This window comes from Phascolarctos cinereus, unplaced genomic scaffold (assembly GCF_003287225.1).
Source record: "Phascolarctos cinereus isolate Bilbo 61053 unplaced genomic scaffold, phaCin_HiC Scaffold_9;HRSCAF=440, whole genome shotgun sequence".
In the NCBI taxonomy this organism is placed as follows: Eukaryota; Metazoa; Chordata; class Mammalia; order Diprotodontia; family Phascolarctidae; genus Phascolarctos; species Phascolarctos cinereus.
The window spans coordinates 106,826,596-106,845,249 of record NW_027556402.1 but is presented as its reverse complement, the minus strand read 5'-3'; the positions used below and the strand labels follow the sequence as shown (position 1 = coordinate 106,845,249).

At 43.0% G+C, this 18,654-nt stretch overlaps 1 protein-coding gene across 4 annotated transcripts in view; it reads left to right on the top strand.

Moving 5' to 3' along the window:
* Window positions 1–17,403, top strand: part of DCLK2 (doublecortin like kinase 2) — a 212,427-nt gene extending 195,024 nt beyond the window's left edge. For 3 of the 4 annotated variants that reach the window (XM_078148465.1, XM_078148463.1, XM_020994007.2), the window contains 4 exons: window positions 3,002–3,098; window positions 3,591–3,671; window positions 5,515–5,631; window positions 11,359–17,403. In XM_078148465.1, coding sequence (XP_078004591.1) covers window positions 3,002–3,098; window positions 3,591–3,671; window positions 5,515–5,631; window positions 11,359–11,589 — 526 coding nt within the window. In that variant the 3' untranslated portion in view covers window positions 11,590–17,403. Of the gene's footprint in view, window positions 1–3,001; window positions 3,099–3,590; window positions 3,672–5,514; window positions 5,632–8,573; window positions 8,657–11,358 lie in introns of all 4 variants that reach the window. The other variant, XR_002326070.2, reaches the window with a different exon arrangement.
* The last annotated feature ends 1,251 nt before the right edge of the window (window positions 17,404–18,654 follow it).

Genomic DNA, 18,654 nt, shown 5'->3' with positions numbered 1-18,654 from the left:
AAAAAAACCTAAGAGTTTTCCTATTTTAGATAATTCTCTCCCCTCCCCTCCAACTGAAATGATTTTTACAAATATGTAAATTAGACCTGACTACTAGATTAACAGGGGGAAAAAACCTTAACCAAAATAGGTCATTACTGTTTACTTTTCTAGTTTAGTCCCTGTTCTTTTTTCCTTTCCCTCCCCCATCAAAAAACAAACCAAAAAAAAAATTTTTTTTTGTTCAGAGTCCTTGGAAGCATCTTGATAATAGTGGAAAGGGCCCTGAAGCCAAGGGATCTCTGTTTTTGAATCCCACCTCTGACTCCTAATAGCTACATGATTGTGGCTAAATTACTTAACTTCAAAAAAGCTGCCTCCTCATCTTTAGATTGAGGAGTAACTTGAAACCCTGAACTTACAGGCACGTTGTGGGCTCCAATGATATGTCTATAAGACACTTTAAAAAAAAAACCCAAAGTGCTATATAAAAATGAACTATTTTTATTATGTAATATTTGATGCCATCCTTAGATATTTCTTTCACTCTTACTAGAGAAGAATTAAGTTGAAGGCAACTAGTAGGTAAATCCTCTATACACATGGGGAAAAAGTACGTTTGAAGGAAACTCTTAAAAAAGGGAAGGCATTGAGCACTTGTTAAACCTTTCCTATGTATCAGCCACAGTGCCAAATGCTGGGATACAAATACTAGCAAAAAGACAGTCTCCGTCCTTGAGGGGCTTACATTTTAATGGGAGAATACAGCACACAAATGGGAACTGAAGGGAGGGGCAGAGAAAGAAGGTACCTGAGTGCGAAACATAACAGAGAAGGGAATGAAAGTTGGCTGACCTGCATCCTTCCCCAAAATGGAAGGAGAAGGAGGAACTTGGCAGTGGCAGAATGGGGCTGGTGTGGTATAGGCTGTTGCAGTGTGAGAAGGCCACTGGCCAGTTTCTATATTCCAGGGAGCTGAGGGAAGTTCCAGGGTGAGACAGCAGCTGAGGCATAGGTTGAAATCTGAAAAAGTCAGATGCACAGTAAACCTAAGGAACCTTCTTGCCCTGTCTGGTTGTTTTTGGCTCCCAAGCTCTTTTCGAATTTGATAATCTGCTATCAAATAACTGGCAGTGGGTCGTAGAGGACTCTGGAAACCTGAGTTGCTATTTGCTACCCATGTGACCTTGGGAATGTCGTTTTATTTTGCTGAGTTTCTGTTTCCTCTCTCTAAATTAACTTTTAAGGTCCCTTCCAGCTTTGGCTCTTATGTAGTTATAGCTGAATTTAATGACAAATGATTCACCATCTTATATGGCCAATGGTAGAGAGGTTACCCTATCCCCACAGAGCTCCAGTCTTTGGCTTTCAGATGCTTACTTATCTCTACCCCTGAACAAACAGAGACTGGCTGTCAGTGTCTGTTTGGTTGAAGGAGAGGTGGTATGACCATCCTCTTATAGGAATTTTGGCCTGCTTTGAGCAATTCAGTGGGTTTTTGAGAAAATCTTAAGGGGAACAGCTAAATGGCTCCAGTGTCTTTCCATTCCTACAGTTGAATCTTGGTCTGAAACAGTCCTCCCCCACTCCCCCCACCTCTTTCAGTAGGGGCGTGGGCTTGGAGATAAAATACCATACAATAGAGGTATTGATAGACTAGCCATTGACAGTTGCTTGCCAAAGGGCATAGGTGTGAAGTTAAGAGTGTCCTGTCTTTGCTTTTTTCCTGCAATATTTTAGAAATTTTCCCTTAAATGGAATCAGATTGACAAATGTTTGTGAAACATGTTGGACCAATCATATTTGAGCCCACTGTAGTCAAGGATCAAGGGGTAGGGGGAGAGGACTCTTAGCTACAACTGGATGAATGGGAAAATGCCCAGGTCTTTAAGAATGATGAGCTTGCATTCTGACCTTTGAAGTAAATGACTACTGTGGCTGGGTGTGCCTGGTTTACTCTTCCCCACATGGTTTGGTTTGTACTGAGGATTATTTAGACCCCTTAGGTTTTTCTTCTTCTTCTAGTTTAGCTGATCAGGGCATCTTTCTTAAAAATGTGGACACAGGCAGGCTTAGGAGTTGGAAACTTGCCTCACACTCACCATTCGGACAAGTCACTTTCACCTCCCTGTGCCTCAGTTTGCTCAACTGTAAAATAAGGATAATCCTAGCACCTACCTCTTTCGGGTTGTTATGAGGATAGGATGTGATAACACATGTAAAGCATTTTGTCAGTTTTAAAGCTTTGTATAAATGCTAGTGATGACTACCACTGCTGTCATTTTTCAGTCAGATGATAGGGTTGAGTTAAGGGAGGCTGATATTCTTTGCTAAAATTTGAGGTTTGCATTTGTTCATGGATGTTATTTCTCTTTGTTGCCTCTGCTTCCTGGTACTGTGGCATTGGAGGTCATTGGTTAATCCCATAAGGAAATGAGGGGCCATGAGGTGACATGGGTGGAGTGCTGGGTGATGCTAGTCAGAAAAACCTAAGTTTAAAACCGGGCCTCCTCTGATCCTTAGTAGCTTGGGAATTTAGGAGCAACTCTTTGAGATTTCTCTACTAAGTTAGAGACTCAGAGCTTTCAAATGGAGCTGTATACACATACACATATATACACACATACATACACATATGTATGTATACAAGCAAAGCATACAGGTAAAATATATATATATATTTATATACATGTATGTATGTGTGTATGTGAATTTATTATATAAATATATTTATAATATATAAATGTATATACACATATTTGTATACATTATATACATTTTTACCTATATGCTTTGCTTACAGCCAGATGGTCCATAACCTTTACTCAAGAAATAAATCTTCCTTTACTTAAAAAAAAAAGCACTAAATTATAGACACTGTTTCAGCAGCAGGAATTCCTCTGTCATGTATCCTTGAGGAACATAGTTAGTCTAGGCTGGAATACTTTTCTCTGTTTCCTTACCCTCCCTTGCCACATGACCTTCTAACTGTTTGATTCTATTTTTTGGAAAACTGTCGTAGTGAGAATAACCTTCAGGAAGACCTCTTTGATCAGATCCTTGCTGGAAAGTTGGAGTTTCCGGCCCCCTACTGGGATAACATCACTGACTCAGCAAAGGTAAGCCTGTCTCCCAATGCTTCTGTGAGTCTGGGAAAGAGGACTTTGGGTGTCCAGCCATCTGGCTGAGTGCTGTCCGTGGTGACCGACCACACCGGCCTCAGCCTCTGAGCAGCCTATGCAGAATGTACACCAGGCTCTGGAGTCACATACAGGAAGGTAGATGTATGCAAAGGATGGGTAAATGTACCTGTTCATCCCCTCTCTGGGCTCAGAGCCATACATGGCATCAGATGGATTACACTGGAGTGTTCACTGATCTTTAGATTCCTTTGGTCACAACATCCTTGTCTGAGTCTTTAGATCCACTTGTGAAAACTGGCCTGACCATCTGAAAGACACCCCTCCCACATCACCATTCTCCCAGGGAAATATTGGGAAAGGGCCAGTGATAATGGCCTTCAAACAGGTGGAGCACAGCAGCTCATCGGACCATCATCTCCTTCTTGCCTCTCCTTCCCTTGCTCTTTGCTCTTCTTTATTTCTTCACAGGAATTAATCACCCAAATGCTGCAAGTCAATGTGGAAGCTCGATGTACAGCAGGACAGATCCTAAGTCATCCCTGGGTATCAGTAAGTACCTTCTTTTTCTTCTCATGAATGGCGACCTGCCTTCCTCACACCATGTTGCTTCTGTTTTCCATAGTTCAAGTGTGGGTAGAGTTCCACATTTAACTTTAGCAGTCAAGGAGTCTGTATTTTCTCATGTCCACACTCGGACCCTCTGTGTACCTCTGACATTCAGCATGCCATCCCGTGAGGTAAAGAGGTGGAACATTATGCTCTGTTAGCCACGGTCACTGCAGGCAAAGTCACTCCATCTCTGTAAGCATCAGCTTCCTTTTCTATATAAAAAGGGATTCCTACTCTACTGTCAGCAATAGCAATAGTAGATATTTACACTATCTACTTCAAATGGTTCAGTGGTTGTGAGGACCAGCTAAGAGAATGTATGTAAAGCAATTTATAAACTTTAAAGCTTTTTAGAAATGTGACCTGCTATAGAGTGAGTAAAGAAAGGATATGTCTGCTTAGGAGAGGCCTTAGATTAGGGGTTCTTAACCTTTTTGTTTGTTTTCTGTAAGAGAAAGCTTTGGACCTTTTGGGCAGTCTGGTGAGGCTCTGGTCCCCTTCTTTGAAGAATTTTTTAAATAATTAAAAGAAATGCTAAATTCCATTTAGAGGCTAGTGAAAATAAAGATTTTTTTTCCCTCATCCAAATTCATAGAACTCCTGAAGCTCATCCATGGACTATGGATCTGCCATTAATAACCCTCACCTTTGTTGGAGGTTGAGAGGCTCTTTCTTCCCGTGGATGACCTCATGGCCTGACCAATGATGTTCTAAAAAATATTTAGTTGGTGCCTGGATGATGTGGACTACACTTCTTGAATCTGGGAGGCTTTGCAGGGAATCTCAATCAACTAATGGGCCATATGATAATTTGCATTTCCTTCATGCCTGGAGTAGGGAGAACTGAAGCTGTCATGTTAGCCTAGGGTACTGCTCTGTTATGCCCCCATGTTTGGATTCAGTACCTCTTGGCTTGTGTATGGTATTAAGTTGTTGTGGGCACTTAGCAATTCTGAGGCTCCTCAACTGATTAGCAGTGGCAAATGAATAATTAAGTAAATTGTCAATTAAAATGATAAAATGGTTAATCAGTTTCACTATTGTGTGCTTGTAAGGGTGGTGGTGGAATATAATATATGTTTAGTAGGCTTATAAATATGGGGGGGGCAGGGACCTTTCTTGTTCTTGGCACCTTGGGCCTGTGTTCAGGATGGACAAGGAAGGTGTCTACAGGCTTCATACAATCAAACACTCTTAGAGTTGGAAGGCATCTTAGGTGTCATCTAGTCTAGCCTTGTACCCAGTATAGTAGTTCTCATTATACTATTTGTGACTGTGGTTACCCTGTCTCTACTTAAATGTTGTCCAGTGATAGGTGGAACTCACTGACTCTTGTTGGACAGATCTAGTTAAAAAAGTCACTGTATTTTTTTTAACTGAAATCTGCTTCTCTGTAGTAGAAAGAATATTGGCTTGGAAGTCAGGGGAGCTGGCTTCAGAACTATGGGCTGATCACTTTCCATTTCTGGACCCCAGTTTCTTTCTCTGGAAAATGAGGGGGTTGGATCCACTGACCTTTGGCAGCCCCTTCCAGCTGTACAGCCCAGGATGAACCTGTGGTTTTGGCCAAAGGGGTGGAGTAGCAAAGGGTGCTTTCTGAATGAGAGCCATGGTCTGGTAGAAGAGAAACAGCCAGGCAGAACTGCTTTCCCAGACTTGGGCAGGGCCAGGCTCTCTTTAGCTCGTGTTTTAGATTTCCCAGTTAGGACAAAGACGAGTTTATCATCTTCCTTCCTGTTGGCCTTGGGAGCTGGAGAAGTCACATGTGTCTCTCTTTCCATAGGATGATGCCCCCCAGGAGAATAATATGCAAGCTGAGGTCACAGGTAAACTGAAACAGCATTTTAACAATGCCCTTCCCAAACAGAACAGCACGAACACCGGCGTCTCCGTCATCATGGTGAGTGGGCCCAGCCTCGACGATCTTCCACAGGCACACCACAAGCTCATCTTTTGAAGTAAATAGGAAAGGGCCCCCCATCTGGGTCGCAAGGGCAGCATGCTCCCATGCCCCCAGTGCTGAGGCTAGCTAGGACATCCCTCGTCTTTGTTGTCTTACAACATGAAGCTTCCATGTCGTGCGATTGGTCCCAATACCTCAGACTTGAAGAGCAATACACATGGACTACGTGAGTCCTGGGGAAAACCCACCTACCTTGGCATATGCTGACAAATGGTATCTGGTAACTCTTCCCTTCTAATAACAACTACCATCCTAGCCTTACATAAGGCTCTCTGGTATCCCTGGGTCTGCTCTCTTTTTCTGTGATGCTTAGACTCTAAGTAAAGCTTCTCTACAAGAGATTCTAAGCCTCATCGATCCAGAAGATAACATATCCATAATGATTTGGACCCTGGAATGAAGAGCAGCTTAAGTGATTTCTTGGCTCATGAAGATAGAAAGTAGTATCAAAATAGTGAAGTCAGAGAGAAAAGTTGCCTGAAGGTGAGGCTAATGGGCTAATGCCCATTAGGGAGAATGTTCGTTGTTTTGTGTTTTTTTCCCATGACAACCAAGAATCCAGTTACAGTGATACCTGTCTTATTGGCACTGAGTGTCCAGAAACTGGGATTCTAGAATTGAGGTGATTTTAGGCTCAGAATCAGTCATGACTGCCTGTTTGTAGCCCGTAAGTGTCCTCCTAGCTGGGGTATTCTCCAGTAGCCTGGGCCTTCTCCAGGTGTTTTATCCTTCCCTCTCAAAGCTCTCACATTCTTAGAAATGTCCCTGACCATTCACCCTCCCCTCCCCCTCCTTCTTGGAGGGAAGATAGCCTGGATTGGTATTGACATCCTCATCACATTGAAAATGATTGGTTTAATAGCACATTGTAGACTACACGGGAACTCAGTGTGGAGGAGACTGGCTCATTTGTCTGCCTGTCGAGGGGCCTTTCTGCCACCCCTCCCCCCGGCCTCAGACCCTAAGGGCCACGGTGCTGTTTATCTGAGCCCCAGCAGTATTCTTGTTTGACTCTCTCTGGTCTCGTGCCACATGCAGGTTTGTGGAAAGGTCACTTCTTCCCCTTCTCCCCCTCAGCCTCATCGGTCCTTTGAAGCTGGCCCCTTGGTTTACTTTGTTTGCCTGGCAGCCTCTCCCAGCTCAGAGCTAAATCTCAGCAGTAGAAGCTGGGGGCTGTTTTCCTTCGAGAAAGTGACGGAGCCCTCTGACATGCCCCAGGTCTATTTGGGTATGCCGGGCCAAAGTGAAGGGAGGGTTTATCCGATCTTGGCTTTTGTGATCCTTTAGCTGCCTTCAGCTAAAAAGCCTGAGAAAGTGAGTGACTAGAAGGCTGTCCCAACTGCGGTTTGACAGCTTTGAAGAGAACCATCTTGGCTTAGCCAACAGCAGGAGCCCATTAGCCAGTGATTCTGTTGCATTCCACTTAGAGTGTCAAGCCTTGTATAATGTCAGGAGAAGGCAGAGCACTTCCGTGTTTGCTCAAGCCAGGCAGATGGGGGAGGAACTTGGAGAAAATGGCTTTGAAGACAATAATGGTGAGCCAGCATTCTAGAAACTGGATGCACAGCTCCAAGGTAGGAGATGGTGTGTATGGGCAGAATCTTTAACCAGTGCTCTTGCTAATTGAACTAGGGTTTCAGAGCATTCCTAAGAGGCACGCTCTTTACCAAGCTGAGGTTTACACCCTGGGAAATCCAGGGTCATTGCGTAAGTCACTCCATCTCAGCGGCAAACATAGGCAGAGAATCTGGAAGCCTAATTGCTGGTTCCTTTACAGAAAACAGGGTTTCTCGACCTTCTTTCTCAATCAGTCTGTCTGGACCCTTTCACATTACAGTATTCTGATCTCATGTTGATTGGAAACAGTGCTCCTACTCTCACCGACCAGCACAGTGCTTCATGGCTAACTTTCAGACCAGGGATTACACACACCCATGAAATGTAGAGTCATTTAGGAGTGCTTGGGAACTCCCAGGTGTTCTGGAAAAAGCTCTGTGTATCCATGTGACTTGTGAGTCCTCATTTCCAGCTCATTGGCAGAAGCCTGTCTGTGTTCCCTACATAACTCTGCACGTTATTGGCATTATTAAATCAACGCCAAATATCACCAGTCCTGTTGAGACTAGGGGGAGGAGGGCAGAATGGTTTGGACCCTGACAAGAGCGTTACTAAGTCAATACTGAATGACAATGGTCCCATTCAGACTGGCCAGAGGAAGGCAGAGGAATTTGGACCGTAATGATTCTCATTCATCCTTGAAGCTCAGTAATGGAGTTTGGCTTATCTTTCTTCCTCTCCACCTAAATCTCCCCCTCTCCCCCCAAAAAAATCCAGTTTAGAGGAGTATTCCCTGGGTGGGTGGGGGGTGATTACTTTCCTCTGGCACAACCCACGGGCTGGGGCATCGTTGTGTGATGGAAGTATATACTGCTTTGATGTCCTTCCTGCCATCCTCATCACCAATTAATAGAGACTGCATTATTCTTTTCTTGAGATAAAGTAAAAAATTTCAGTGCTTGAAAGTTTACAAAACTCTTTCCCCACAATGACCCTGTGGGAGACCTTCTGTCTAGTTCTAAATTAGAAGACTCCCTGAAGCGGGGACATAAACAGGGTTTCCTTCCACCAGTAAGTCTCCCAATAGTGAGTAAGGCTGGCGCCTGCCCATTTGGGGGCACCATGACAGAGGAATAGTTCATAAACATATCAGGGAGACAGGTGGAGGCACCATCTTATTGGTCTTACAGAGACGTCCCCCCTCCCTCTCACAGAATCTGGTCAACGCTTGTGCCAAGAAACCCCATCAGAAGGACAGAGGAATTTGCTAACAGAGCTAACAAAAGGGAGGTTGATGATTTTATCTACCTTTTATTTGACAGTTTGATTTGACAGTTTGAGGGGGACTTCAGAGTTCCATTCTTTATCCTGCTGAGACTGTGGAGAAACGTGAAGCAGAATCCTGGTATTAAAAATGCTACGCTTAATAAGAGCAGTTTCTAATTTGCAGCCCTTCTTCAATCTGCATGCTTGTCTCAGATTTCTGCCACAGTCCAGCGCTTAGCTTCTTACGGGTGTGGGGTTTTCTGGTTCCTTCACGTCCTGATAGCCTTCTCAGCCGATGAAGCATAGTCTGAGAAAATGTAATTCGTGTGATTGCGTTCCTCTGGCCACGCTGCCTTCCACCAACTGAAAAAACAGATGGTGCAGGGGAAGCATTAAAATGGCTCCTACCCTCCATTTTTTGGTAGGACACTCGTTAGTTATGACCTACAGCATCAGAAAGAGCAACATCTCAGTGGCGGTTTGGGGTTTTCTGTTTTCGAATGCATTTCTTTTATTTAAAAAAAAATTTTTTTTAAGGCAGGTATTTGTAACCATGGCCCAGGGCAAAGAAAGTCAATTTCTGAGAACAGGATTTTGAGGGCAAGAGAGGGGCCTTGAATTCCATAAGCAGTTTGGCCTCATTGGACAGCACTTTTCTGGGTGATGGGCAGTTCCTGAAGGACATCCCTTTCAGATGGAAGTCCCAGGAGGCTTGAAGTTGGGATGGGCCACGTTCGCCTCAGGAGGCTGCTTCCTAGTCTCAGTTAAATGGAGGTGAGGCCATCCTGTGGTAGAGATGGGGAAATGCAATGAGAAGCCTGGCTCACTGCTGTCATATTAACAAGAGTAGTGTTTTGGGTACAGCTCAGGAGAAAGGGGTTTCCTCTGGCCAGAATCGTGTTTCTATTTAAGGGTAGGTTTGGGCTGGGGAGTGGTGGTAGAGGTACCTTAATTTAAAAAAACATGTTTAATTGGTGTTGGTTCTGTTTAAAGTAAGTCTAGTTTCTGTCCCTTGCTTCCTTCCTTCCTTCTTCCTCCTCTTCCACCGCCTGCATTGCTTTCCTCTGACTAGGTCCAAGGCAACGGTACGTACTAACTGCAACGCTTTGTTCTGCTGCGCACATACGTGTTGGTCTAATTTACAGGAGGAGAACAGGAGAAATAACTCAGGGCTTGCTTGGTTTCCCTCTGTTCCCTAAGATGGAGAGAGTGGGAGCTTGGGAAAGGGGGCTTTTCTTATCAGTTTGATTGCCCTACAGGCTCTTATGATTGGGTTACAGGACCTCCATTAATATGCACTCTGCAATGGTAACAGTATTAGATTGTGGTCTGGAGACCCGGTTTTGAATCCCATCTCTTAACTCTTTTTAGATGTATGACTTTGGGCAAAATATGTCACTTCTCTGGACCCTTAGCTTTCTCACCTGTTACATTAAGGGGGTTGGACTAGCTGATGTCCGAGTTATCCTCTTCCTCTAATATTCTGTTATCTATGATGCCAGGCAGTTGTCAAAGGAGATTAGCATTTCTGATCTCTGTTTTCCATCTTCTCTGAATCTTTTGTCCCACAGATTGTTCTCCCTAAGAAATAACAGCAAGTTTTTGCTGGAAAAGACCTTAGAGAAAGAGCCTCTAATCTAGCCTCCTCATTTTGAAGGGGAATGAGGTCCTCGAGCTCCAGAGAGATGAATTTAGCATTATAGCCCTCTCAGAGCTTGTTTGATTTACTTGGGTTTTATTCCTAGGTTCTGATCTGGGGGAGCCTAGCTTGTCAGCAGAGCATTTGTTCTGAGCGGGTGAATCTATGAAGTGCCACATTGCATGTACTTGGATAGTAGGGCGATATCTGAGGAGCAGTGGCTAACTGTACTGTGACTGGAGGACTGGCAAAAACACACAGAAACAAGGGTATAAGGGAAAAGGTAGACGAGATCTGACAGATCCTCCTCCAGAGCCAACAAGAGTGACTTGAAGATGCTGCAGGTAGCCTTCTTGGGGTCACTGAGGATTCCTCAAAGCCTCATTTGGGGAAGAAAAGTCCCTGCCTGATTAGGAGTGATCTCTTGAAAGGGTTGTTTGTTTGTTTGTTTTTTAACAGGGACTAGGTTATTTTGCAGGATGAGAACTGGAAAAGACCCTGGAGATCACTGAGGCTGGCCCTCTTATTTTTCATTTGACAAGCTTCAAAGAGGAGCAGTGGGGCCCAAAGTCCCCGTGTCTTTGCCCCAATCCAGCCCTTCGCTGCCAGTGCATGGGGTGGTCTGTGGTCCAGCCTGTCTCACTGAGGGCAGTGCTCCCTTATTTGGTGAGCTGCCCCAAACCAGCCCTTCACAACACTGGCAGGGCTATCTTCCTTTCTATGATCAAGAAATCTCTTTCCTTAAGTTGGGGAAGAATGATGCTGGGAACATTTGAAAGCAAAACAGTTCTGCTTATTACTGAGGGTGCTTTCAGGGGAACGGGGCAGTGGGTGGGAAGTGCAGTTGAGAATCTTAGCCAGAGATGGAGTAAAAGCTGTCTCCAAGTTTGCACTGGGCATGTTGGGATCCCATTTCCCCCTACTGCCCTGGCCCAAAAAGAAGGCAGGCCCCCTCTGCCGGCATGCTTGGTGCATTAGAGCAGAATGCTATTGGCATGGCCTGGTTCTTGAGGTAGGGTGACCTTGAGGGAGTTTCCCTTGAGTTTTTGTTGGGAAAAAAGCCCAGTGTCATTTCTCCTGGTCTGTTCTTGAGTCCAGTGCATGCTCCCTCCTTGTGTGGTGTTTGGTATTTTAAACAGTGATACTAATTAATGTGGGTGGTGGATTTAACCTTATTATTCCTGTGCTGTTTCCCCCTGCAGAACACGGCTCTAGATAAAGAGGGTCAGATTTTCGGCAGTACACACTGTCAAGATGCCAGCAGAGCTGGGATGGAACGAACCTCTCCCATTCCTTCTCCTGCCAAGGAGCCTCCCATGCCTGAGTCTGCAGACCTCCATCCCTTTGCTTCTCTGGAGACACCTACCTCCCCGAGCCCTCCTGCAGCAGCCAGCTGTGAACACACTGGGTCCTGGCGGCGCCTTCGTGACTGACACTCGGCCAGACCAGCTGCAGTACATGGGGACGTCAGGAAGCCCAATCTCTCCCAACTGCTTCCCTCTCCCTGTTGTGGCCTGTTTTTAAGTTTGTCACCATGGGGAGTCAGGGGCCTATTACTGGGGAGTGCTATGGCTTGTGAGAAACTTTGGCGCTCTGGCATCTGCCTTGAGCATGCTGTGGGATGGACTTTGGACAAACACATTTGGAGCTCTTTTTTTAAACATCAAATTTTCTGTTGAATGGGCACTTCAATCCTCTCCCCTTACCGCTTACCATCAGCAGAACTTGGAACTTTTTCAAGCACTAACTAACTGCATTTTTGAAATAGAAACCCTTTGGATGGACTAGGCTACTTTCCTTTCTTTGAACATAGAGAACTCTGCTAGGCAGAAGAACTTTTCTCTCAAAGAGGCAAACTCTTTTCATTTGCCCGTTAGCTCATTGGCACAGGCCAGTGTCCTGTCAGAGACACATCAGTGTAGAGAGACTCGTACAGGGCAGGAAAGATAAGCACCCAAGAGAGGGAGGAGAAATTCAGTCTTTGGACCCAGCCCTCCAAACACTAGACTTAGAGAAGAGACGGCAATGACAAAGAACACCAATTCATTTCATTGCTCATGGAAACACTGGGTATTTTTTGTGTTCAAAGATTGGGGGAAATGGTGTTTCTTTCCTATACGTTCTAAAGCTTTCCTTTTGTTCTCTTCAAAAGTCCTATCTCCCAGGCGCTATTAGGAAATGGCAATTCAATATTACTTTGGTCCTTTTGAATGGCAGGCTTGCCTGCCTCATGCCAGATGAGCTGGATTTCGGGTTGTTTGCCCTTCTACAGAAGGTAGACAAAGAGAAGATGAGTTCTGTGGCTTGAAGTGGCCACAGATGTTTTCTTCCATCATCCTGCTTCTTGCGCCCAGTAGGTGCTGGCAAAAGGACCACTGAGATGAGGTACCTTGAACATCCCTTGGAGGAAGGTGTTCTGAAGGCTTCACACCGTGGATAGGGTGGGAAAGGAGGAATTTCCTTCCTTGCTCCTATTTTGCTCATCTCAGTAATGTATCTCATCCACTGATTTGGTCTGCCTGCTCATCTTTTTACAAGCAAGGCCCGTCTGATTCATTCTGGTGTGATATTAAGAGTTTGCAGTGTTAACATGCCTACAATAAACTATTTCTTGATGTAAAACAATCACTGGTTGGAGGTAGGGAAGAGCCAAAGTAACTTCATTATTCTGAGGACTCTTGGACCCATTACTTTGTTTCTATCAACGTCTGCTTTGAGCCAAGTTTTAGCAGAAGCCAGCATCCTTTTGGGCTAGGTCCTGGACTGAGAAGGGTTTGTAGCTTGAGAAGTCATGTGGGGATGTCTCCATTTCTTAGGGACAGCTAATGGAAGGAAAGGAGAAGGCATTTTTAGAACTTTATCCATGGGCCTTTCAAAGAAATCACAGACAGAAAAAAAGTAGAAAATAAATAGTAATAGAGTGAGGACCACTCATCAAAGCCTATGACCCAGATAGATTTAGAGGAGATGGTATGTGTGGTTGAAAGATTACAAAGTTTCACTTAGAAGTGACTAAGTTTAGAGGGGATATGTACTATATTGAAAACCCAAATATGAGCCTAACATGTTATGTTATCCACACCGTTCTTGGCTGGATGCAAACAAAGATAGGTTGTCTTACCTAGTAACAGGTAGCCTCAGCTAATCTGGTACCTTGGGGCACAAGTTTGATACCGACTTGCTTTACGTCATTTGCACCATTTTTTTTTTCCATTTCTCTAAAAGGAAGATAAAACGTTTTTGCTCTGTGCTAAAGGCTAGTTAGTGATGCAGATAGAGAGGCGCTTTGTAGGGAAAGGTGAGAAACAATGACCCAAAACCAGCTTTGGGTTTGACATGTTTGCAAAACTGACCCTTCTTCTTGGAAATGGAATGGGGGATGCCATGGGCATTCTGATTTGAGCATGGCATTTGACCAAATTTTTCATGACATCCTTTTGATTGATGGGACAAAGTATGGCTTGGATCACAGTACTGATAAGCAGATCCCTGTGAATGATTTGGTGCCACCCTGGCAGAGCCCATGGGACTTTGTCCTTGCACTTGACCTCCTAGTTGCCAATGACTTATATGAAAACATACAAAGCCTGCTGATTAAATTTGTAGGTAATAGGAAGCTGGGTTGGATAGCAAATGAGTGGTTCATATAGAGAGCTGGAAGGGGCTTCACAGGCCATCTAGTTCAGCCCCTTCATTTTACAGATGAGGAAACCAAGGTCCATGGAAATTAAGTGATTTGCGAAAGGTCACATGGATAGGAAGTATCAGAAACTGGATTCTGAAGATGACAGTCAAGCTCCAGAATAATCTTGATAGGCCGGAACGATGGGCCCCAGACGAACAAGGTAAAATATCATGGGGGCGGGAGGCTAGTATAATATCTTACATTTAGTTTTTTGAAAATCAAGTGTACAAATACAGAATGAGAAGGATCTAGACTGGCTAACAGTTTGTGTCAGAAATCAAGCAGCTGTAACATATAATTTAAAAAAAACCAGTTTAATCTTTGGTTCTATTGACAGGAGTATAGTTGTATATCATTCTATTGTCCTCCATGCCTGGAGTGCCTGAGCTTTGTTCTGGGCACCACATTTTAATAGGGAACATTTATGAGCCGTAGGAGGACAACCAGGGTGGTTGGCTCACTTAAAAGCAAGCCACTCAAAAAATGGTTGGAGGACCTGGGGATCAAAGAGAAGTGCTGTTAAGAGGAAGATGTGGTATATTCAGTTTTTTGAAGTAATGTAATATTGAAAAATATTGAAAAAATTGAATTGAAAAATTGGAAAAAAAATATTGAAAAAAAAATTAGACTGTTGGGTGTGGTTCCAGAGAGTAGAGGCAGATAAGCACATAGCGTCAAGGAGGCAGATCTTGGTCCAGTACAAGGAAGAATTCTTACTCCTGCTCATTAGAATTATACAGAAATAGAACAGTCCACCTTGGGATGTAGTGAGCTTCCTACCAATGGAGGTCCTAGACAGAAGAGGCTGGTTGGTTGACCATTTGTCAGAGATGTTCCAGAGGGCTTACTGGAGGGGTGGGAGGTTGGACTTAAATGACCTTTCAAGTCCCTTCCAACTCTTGAGATTCCAAGACTTTCAGATCATTGAACAAGCATCTATTAAATACCCTCCAGTTTGTAATCTTGCAGGTGTCAAAGATGTGGCCTTTTTATTCTGTGGTTATTCTAACATGTCCTGGTATGATTCACGTGAGTTACTGTTTCATTAGTGTGTTAGAAGAGTCTGCCATGGCAAAGCTCTTTAGTGAGTAAGCCTTCATAGCTCACACCCTTGTGGTATCTTGTGGCTAAAAGGAAAAGAAAACTTAAGGGTGATAACTGGCTAATGAAGGGCTTTAATTAGTGATGAATTTCCCCTTGGATGAAAAGCAAACTTAGGATAAACAGTAGGGACAAAGTAGTTTTCCCATAATGGGTCTGGTTTCTCTGTTTTAAGTTTAAGGACTGAACAGCTGTTAATGGGGAAGGAAACGAAACGGAATCAGAAGCCACAAGGCAGCCATTTTCCCCTGATCTGCATCTGAGGGATGACAGACTATTGTGACAATTTGTTTTCTTTAAAGAATAAATATACCACTGCAAATCTGATTTCTCATTTTGTAGTCCCAGGCCACAGTGACTTGACAACATTTGCAGGTGTTGTCCTCTCCTAATTCTGGGGGTAATCTGTCCCCTCCTAGTGCAAACCACACCCTTCTTTCTCCTCTGTGGGACAGAAGAAACAAACACAACCTTTGTTCTTCCAGACTTGGCCTGAGGGTTTTTTGTGCACTTCCCTTGAATCTCAGTGAGGCTGGGAGCTAACCCAAGGTGTCACTAATAGTTCTGATCATGATGTCAGACAGTTAGGAAATCTGCCATATAATCAGTTTCAATCTTGCTACAAGGAAAATTCAAATGCTGATTTTTTTTTTCTAGTGAACCAATAAGAAATAGGAAAGCAGGAATGTTTTTTCTCTTGTTCAAGGTACATTTTCCCTTCTGGGGTATTTATATTTGATACTTCCCAAACTAATTTCTTCCCCTGCACCTATCACCCATGAAGCACATACAACATGAAATGGAATAAATGCTATAAAATGAGGATCTTTGTAATCAAGTGATAAACATGAGGATGCTAAGGCCATTATTTGAAGGAGAGGAAGTGTTGTATAGACATGGTGTGTGGTTTTTAATGTATTTAAATAGGGTTAGTATAAGGATATGCACATATCCATCTTTTGGTGTGTTTGATGTCTGTTAAGTACAGGTGTTGTTTGGTAAACTGCACATAGAATTGGGGTTCTTCATCTTATTGTGGGGATCATGGACTCCTTTGGCAGTGTGGTGACACCTGTGGGTCCTTTTTTAGAATAATGTTTCCAAGTGCATAAAATAAAACATGTAGGATTACAAAGGAAACAAATTATATTGAAATATTTTTTTTTCTCATCGAAGTTCATGGACCATTTCTGAAATCAATCCATGGTGCCCAGGTTAAAAACTCCTAACAGAGGCTATCCACTGATGTTGCTACTACCCCACCCCACTGGGAAATCATTAAATTAATACATCTACTATGTGCGTATAAATACACACACACACCTCTCTGTGAAGTAAGGAGGAGTGTCCTGGGTGCATACTGGAAGAATTACAGTTTCTGAATTTGTAAAGAGTCTGGACTAATCCTGAAGGACTGACCTCATGATTAAAATGCCACAGATTATACAGAGTACTTTAGACAAGAACAGCAAGAAGCCTTTGACTGAATTAAAAATTACATTAGAAGAATCTATGCCAAAGATAAAGCACAGTGGCAAAAATACTGGGGAAACCATGCAGCTTGGTAAAAAGATGATTGCTAAGGAAAAGGAGCAGCATGGCCCAAACAGTCCACTTTCCTAGGGGAAGTATAGTATAGCATTGAGAAGAAATGCAGTTGGGCTGAATGGTTCATCAGGGCAGACTCCAAAACCACAGACTGATAAATCAGTTTTTAAAATCTTGCTTGTGATACTTGTCCTGCACAATTCCTATGCTTTCTAGAAATGATTAACAAAAAAGGATTGTGGAAAGTGCCAACCAAAATCAAAAGAAATCACAGCGAGAACTCCCGGCTAGGAAGAGAATTAGCGGAGGTACTTCTGGAACAGCTTCAATGGACCTATAAATGGGGTGGAGGGCAGTGCTAATTATTAATGAGAACAAAAGAGAATGGTGATTTAAAAGGATAAAGGGTCATTCAACAAATCCTTTATCTCTGCTAAACATAGCAAAAGTATCCCTTTGAAAAACCTCTACTCTGATTTCATATTTCTCTGGATAGGAACTACTTTGATTACATAATTATATGACTGTTAATGAAGTAGACAGTGGTGATTCATCCCATCTTCCATCTGTATTCACTAGCATTCTATTTTATTAGAAAATCCAAAGTTGAATTGTTTGTTGGGAAGGGCAAGGAGTGGAAGAGAGTTCAAATTCAGCCTGTTATTCCATGTGGGCTTATTGTAAATATTGCTTATGTGAATGAGTATTATTTGGGATCATAATACACATGGTGTGTGATCACCTGGGCCCTGAGCTTACAAGACAAGCTTACGAGATGGAAATATCATCCCTTGCTTATTTATTGTGCCCTGGAGTTGCATTCTGCATAGGAGCTGGCCTGGGTGAAAGCTATTGACTCTCCTATAGACATGTCTGGTATTTTTAATAAATAGGTTAATCCTTAGCATTCTCACACACTGTCTGATTTCTTTTGTGTAGAGTTGGCTTATGGTATTCATTCTTCCAGTTGTCCTCAATGGAAGACAAAATCTCACTTTCCTACATGGGCCATCATGGAATTATATTCGTTACCCCTTGTGCATATGTCTGTTGGTCAGACTTTGTCTTGATAACCTATTCTCTAAAACCGCATACTTTTTCCCTGGCTGTACTTCTTAAAACAGCAGAACGTCAGGCCTGGTGTAGTTACATTTAAATGAAGATAAACATGATTGAAAAGAAAAGCTCACATTTCTTGATGCCAACAAGCCTTGGGTACTGGCCCCACCGACTCGTCTCTTTAGGCGGCAGCCTCTTTCACATTTCATCACAGTAGCACCTCTGCCCAGTTTTAGAAAATGTTTAAATTCTTGCTTGCATTTGTTGGGTTCAAAATGAATTTTTTGACATGAAGAATGGGCTAAAGTTTCATGAAATAAGCAAATGGCCAATTCTTCTAAAATACGGTTCTAAGCAGAAGTCAGTTTGCAGTGATACCAGTCATGTTATTTCTTTGAAGCGCTATTTTACTTATGTACTAGCTTTCATACCTGTGGGATATAGATTTGAAAAAAAGAATAAAGAAACCAAGATGGCCCTGATTATTAAGGCTAATCTGTTTTACCAACTATGCCTTAAGGTACTTTATATGTATGTTAAAAAAAAGTTATCTGGCATGTCTTTAGCATATAAGTTAACTCTTTTGCTTCTGCTGTTTTTCTTTCTGTCTGTCTTTTTTTTTTGTATGGCAATTGGGGTTAAGTGACTTGCCCAGGGTCAGCTAGTAAGTGCCATGTGTCTGAGGCTGGATTTGAACTCAGGTCCTCCAAACTCCAGGGCTGGTGCTCTCTATCCACTGCGCCACCTACCTGCCCCTGCTGTTTTTTTAAGTATCATAACCATCATATGCTGAGCCGAAATAATTTTCTAGTTAGTGGCAATTAGGTTGTTTGAGTTTATGATATCTTTATAAAATTCCTTATTGATATTGTTTTGGAAAACAAGGATGCAAATGTCTCATTTGGGAAAGACCATCAAGATTAGTCATTCACAGACAAGATCAGTCATTACAGGATTCATTTAGGGAAATCTGTGTCCTATAGGTTTTTGTTCATACTTGAGAAAATGTCAGGGTTTAGCTATAGTTCTTTAGTCCAACTGAACAAATATTTATTAAGTGCCTACTATGTGCAAAGCCCTTGTAAAAGGTAATTATGTAATGGTA